At 42.1% G+C, this 5,705-nt stretch overlaps 1 protein-coding gene across 1 annotated transcript in view; it reads right to left on the bottom strand.

The window, feature by feature from the left end:
* The window catches only part of LOC121915504 (alpha-tectorin-like), a 5,041-nt gene extending 34 nt beyond the window's left edge, over positions 1-5,007 (bottom strand). The window contains exons 1-4 of the mRNA XM_042439818.1: positions 4,918-5,007; positions 3,995-4,276; positions 1,076-1,213; positions 43-470 (exon numbers count right to left, since the gene is read on the bottom strand). Of these exons, the coding sequence (XP_042295752.1) occupies positions 43-470; positions 1,076-1,213; positions 3,995-4,276; positions 4,918-5,007 (938 nt within the window). The remainder of the gene's footprint in view (positions 1-42; positions 471-1,075; positions 1,214-3,994; positions 4,277-4,917) is intronic.
* Positions 5,008-5,705: the final 698 nt, after the last annotated feature.

Below are 5,705 nucleotides of genomic sequence, written 5' to 3' on the forward strand. Positions count from 1 at the left end.
TCAATAGGGGCTTCGGGCTTTTCCTCAATAGGGGCTTCGGGCTTTTCCTCAATAGGGGCTTCGGGCTTTTCCTCAATAGGGGCTTCGGGCTCTTTCTCTACAGGAGTTTGTGGCTCTTTCTCCACAGGGGGCTGTGGCTCTTTCTCCACAGGGGGCTGTGGCTCTTGTTCCACAGGGGGCTGTGGCTCCTGTTCCACAGGGGGCTGTGGCTCCTGTTCCACAGGGGGCTGTGGCTCTTGTTCCACAGGGGCTTGTGGTTCTTCCTCCACGTGGGACTGTGGCTCTTCATCCACTGGAACAGTTAGTTTCAAAAGTTCTTCAGGGATTCCAGTTGGCTTGAAATCATTCACCTGGAATATCCAGATTCCTGGCTTATGCACATTGCTGGTTTGGGTAATGTTGATAATTTCGGGGCGACGGGAACCAGGAATGCTAAAGTAGTTTTTATCATCACCAGTGTTGAATCCAGCCTGAAATTTAAAAAAAGTGCCAGTCATCTTTGTACTATATCTAAACTATACTCTGTGGCCACCATTACAAATATTATAGATCGCCAGGAGTCATCCTACAACCTGCATTTTTCCCATGTCAAGGAAAGAATCCAGAGACTTTGGCCTTGTTCCCACTTACCTGAAAATCTGATTCCTGAACCTATTCCTGAAACCGGTTCAGAAAAAACGTGGTTCCCACTATGTTTGCACCTGTTTCAGGAATTGGTTCAGGAATCAGCAAGTGGCGGGGGGCAGCTTGATGGCCCAGCTTGTCACTGGCCTCTCCTGGAGCTGATATCCCCAGCCCAACCTCCTTACTGGCTTCTTTGGCTGCTGGATACTCCCTAAAATTCAATCCCATTTATTTTAGCTGTCTGTTTTTTATATTAGGCCTCATTTTCCAATTTTAAGCAAAAAACAATTAACAGCCAATGCAAAGGACCCTAGACAGTATCTGCCAGAGGAGACATATGGACTAGATAGATGCGTTACTCTGCTATAATTCCAAACTGGTATGAGAAGGCATTTTATTGGTTCTACCATTATCTGAAGCCAGTCTTTCTGGCTAATGTAGTCATACCTACCTGTGCTTCGGATCCATTCCGACCTGTCGCAGGATCGCCACCACTTGCTGTACCAGTGGTCCACTGTATTTGCTTATATTTGAGCATTACAAAGGATGTATCTTTATCTGTTGCTAGGATGCACTGGAAAGTGTTTGTCTGTTGCAAAGAGAACAAGAGTGAGTGAGGTCAAGGCACAGTATGGATGTATCATGCTATGGCATGGACAATTACAATTGTTTTGTTATCCATTGATTTAAAGGTATTTCTAGCCCATTCCTTATCCCAAAATGAAAATCCCAAGATGACTGGGTATACTCCTGGGTCCAAGAGGTTGTTTTCCAGTTTACTAACTGGTCAAGGAGCTGCACAGCCAAAGGAATCTAAGATACTAAGGCAGTTTAAAAAGGCACATAAAAACCCAACTCCAAGCTGCTTTGGATCCCATTTGGGTGAAGAGCAGGATAGGAACAAAATAAAATAAACAGTCCCCAACCCGTAAAATATTTCAGTTAAGAAAAATCCCAATTAACATTCAAAACAAGAACAACCAGGAGGACAAAAACAGTGTAGAAACTAAACATGATCCAGAATTAATTTGTACAACCTCAGGTTGGGGATTCTGGGAATTACAGTATAATCCAGCAACATCTGGGGACTCACAGATTGAGAACCAATGGAATATATGAACAGAAGGTGGAGTAGAGCTTGAACCCTAACTGTGGCATGTACCTTGGACAACTCTTAGGTATCAAACTGGCTACATCATTGTCATCCATTTGATATTTCTGAACACTGTGCTAAAAAAGACAAACAATGATTGATTGATTGATTGATTGACTGACTGACTGACTGATTGATTGTAAAATGTATAAACTGTTCCATATCAAAGATCTCAGAGTGGTTAAAGACAACCACAGGCAAACACAAAAGCACCAAACAAAATAAATCCATTAATTTTGTACAAAGAAGTTTTGTTTGGAATTCTGTAAGGAGTGCTGCTTGTCTAAAAAGAAGAGTCTTCAGCAAAAAAAGAGATATCGAGGGTGTAATTTTCGCTGAAAGGTTATTCCACAGAAAGGGAGCCAGTGTAGCAGAGGTTTCCAAAACCCGGTCCACAAGCTATATGACATCCTCATCCCCTTTTTTGCAGTGCTTTAATTCCTCATCATCCAAGCCTCCAGCTCCCTGAAGACATTAATCTGAGGAAGATGAAAAACACCCCAAATTGTTCCCCAAACACTGCCAAACTGTGACACCTTGCTTATCAACTCTTTCCCAAACCCCAAACTCCTCCCCAAACCACAGAAACTGTCTAAAATCTGCTTTAAAAAGAAGATATGGAAACCAGAAGTGACTTTTCTGGTCACTTCTCGATTACATTTTTGGTTGATTTAAGGCTGAAAATGTAATAGTATGGCTTGCCAGAGGAATAAAAATGGTTAGAAGTACAAGAACGGTGAAGATACAAGAATGCTTCAGAGACATCAGTAGTAAGAGGTCGGTCAGGCAGTCTGAGTGACCCAAAGTGTCCTTGCTTCTTGTCTACCTATTCTGACCTCTTTGTGATGTAAACTGATATTCTTGGAGATATTATTTTCACCTCCGTTCCCTGCCAGTTCTCATCTTTTGCCTAGAATGAAGGTAGATTAGATCAACGCCTTGAGTAACATTCCTTTGAATTGAGTTCTTATAGTATCATACATCACAACTGTGCCAATTTGGCAGGGTGAGTCCCAATTCTTCTCTCCCTCTGAGACCTGGACCAAGGCAGATGGACTTTTATGATGCAGGCTTTGGTGGTCTATGGACAGTTGCACTGAATATATGTCAAACTGCCCTTGAAGATAGTCTGAGAGCATGAACAGAATAGGGAGATATTAAGAATGTTAATCAGTTTTCACTTTTGCGTGAAGAAATGTGTTTGGTTCATCAAGACACTACACTGAGAAAATGGTCAAATGTCATGAGATTGTTTTAATTTAGGGACTTCTTTTGGGCAAAAATATAAGATTTTTCATGCAATCTCTATCTCTATCTATCTATATAAACTTTTTGTATGCAGAAATGAACATTTGTGTCCAGAAATGAACAGTGGCCAGAATTGTGTTGGTTAGTTTCTAATAGGTAAGCTGATTGAACCAGGTGTTAAAAGGTGAGTCAACATGACAGTGATTGAATGGATCTACTCCAGTCAGATTTCTGTGTGTGAAATGCAAGCATATAAAAACAAAATACTCAAGAAGTCTCTTATTTTCACATTGTGGCTAAGCCAGCTTTAGAAATTCTGCCTTCTTCCATAAAAAAGCATACATAAGAGAAGATTTATATTCCCAGTGTAGAAAGCAGCTCCTCAACTGTTGTTCATGTCAGCAGGTAACAGTTTTGCTGAAAGCTCTGCAATGGCTGGTTGCTGCTGGACCGGGTTCATTACAAAACCTAGGCCAGAAAGCCCTAAAACACACTTTCTCCTCTATCACTTGTCCGATCACTGAGTTGCTCCTACTGGCTCCAGTAGGTCCAGCAGTTCTTCTCTCCCTCTGAGACCTAGACCAAGGCAGATGGACTGGAGGGAGGGATTTGTTACAGACTCTCCAACATTTCGCTGGTGAAAACTATTACACAGGTGGCCAAGCACCAACAGGGTTTGGCCAAATGGACAGAAGGTATTAATGACACATTAATGACACATATGCCAAGGCAGAGCAAAACAAGGCAGAGCAAAACACTACTCTTCCTCACTTCTCTCCTGCTTATTAAGGCCAGAACAGGATTAGTGCATCCTGGTAACCTGGTAATTGTGTCCAAAGCCTGCATCATAAAAGACAAGTCCTTGCTGCCCAGGAGAGTTTCAAAGTAGTAAAATTAGGCTGGGAAACAACAACACCACTCAATTATTAGATTCCATTTGACCTTTCCTTTCTATCGTTTGTGGCTTACCTTGTCAGAAATACTTCCAAAATAGGCCACATGATCCCAGGTTGCAATCAAGGCCCAAATGGCATTGAAAGGGATATCAGGGTAGCACTCATTGATGTCCTTGGTAATACGATTCAGCAGTTTTGGATCTTCTACTTGACGGTAGTAGATGTTCCCCGCTATCTCATTGTTGACATCTCCCCAGTATGCGGCAACAAAAGCTTTTCCATCTGTCAGAGGGATACCTTTGGGGGTGTATCCTGAGACACGCTTCTCAAAGGAAACCAAACCATTGTTGCTAACCTATAATGAGACACACAGCCACAACACAAGCATTACAATTGGCAGTAATGGAAAATACCCTATTCCTTCTTAAATTGATCACCTGAAAGATTACTTCATCCCAGAAGTTGAATCAGTGAGATATCTTTACTAGGCCAGTAAAAAAAAAAAATGTTGTGAATATTCAGTTTCTGACCTTAACTCTTCAGATATGAGTTCCCAAAGGCAGTGATGGTGAACCTTTTAGAGGCCGAGTGCCCAAACTGCAACCCAAAACCCATGTATTTACTGCAAAGTGCCATGTCCCTCTGGCTTTCTAGTAACAAACTCTGGCAAACTTTGTGCTGGGGTGATGGCACATGTGCCCACAGAGAGGGCTCTGAGTGCCACCTCTGGCACGTGTGCCATAGGTTCGTCATCTCTGGATTGTTGGGCTTTTGTGGGGGAGGAGTTGTTATTTATTCAGTATTTTAGAAGTATTTCTATTTATTGTGCATCACCTTGAGGGCCCTGGTAGGTTGAGAGGTGATAAGCAAATAAATAATATGCAAAAGGAAGATTTTGTAGCTTGTCTCTAAAAGGACAGTTCTACACCTGGGGTATTCTGGCCCTGAATTCTTCCTCTTGCCTGCCCTCTTTTGTTGCAGATTTTTGTCTCTCACAGTGAACGATGCGCAGCTCCTTCCCATGCAGGTCCCTGGGAGCTGCCCGGCAAGCCACTGCTGCAGGTATGGGGAGCTCAGGAACCTCATTCTAACCTCAGAGCAACTTGCACCCAGAGCAGCAGCACATCAGTTGGCTTAAAGTGACTACAAGTCAAGGCAGCCACTGCGGCTGCTACAAAGAGAGCCGAAAACCTCCACAAAAGGCAAGTTATTTAAATGCAGGTTGGGGACCAGAGCCTCAAATTGGGTGAGGGTGTCATGAAGACAGTTCATATTCAATTTGAGGTTTCGGCCTTGCAACATATAAGTAGGAGACAGTGAGCCTGGAGAGGTAATTTGGGGTAATTTTTGCATATAGACAAGGCCTGAATTAATTTCAGGATTAGTGCATCATGGTAAGCTGGTAATTATCAGCACCTTCCATACTTTGAAAACTTTGCTCTCAGTCAAGCACCAGTGTCACCCTGGGTATACGTAAGACTTGCCCATTCTCTTACTGTTTGGAGGCAGCTAGTCACAGGATTTGCTGTGAGCCGTTCCAGGTGGAATATTTTATTTAAGGCCTCTCTTATAGCCATAGTCTGTTATTTTATTGTATGGTTTGATGGTTTTGTATTTTAACTTTTTTTGTATTATTGGCTTGTTGTTTTTAACCCTGTTTAAAGCCGCTGATCGCAGGAAGGGCGGGATATAATAATAAAATATATATTATTATTATTATTATTATTATTATTATTATTATTATTTTATTATTATTATTGGAAAGGGTAGGTAAAATGTGCTCC

This window comes from Sceloporus undulatus, chromosome 9, assembly GCF_019175285.1.
Source record: "Sceloporus undulatus isolate JIND9_A2432 ecotype Alabama chromosome 9, SceUnd_v1.1, whole genome shotgun sequence".
NCBI lineage: Eukaryota > Metazoa > Chordata > Lepidosauria > Squamata > Phrynosomatidae > Sceloporus > Sceloporus undulatus.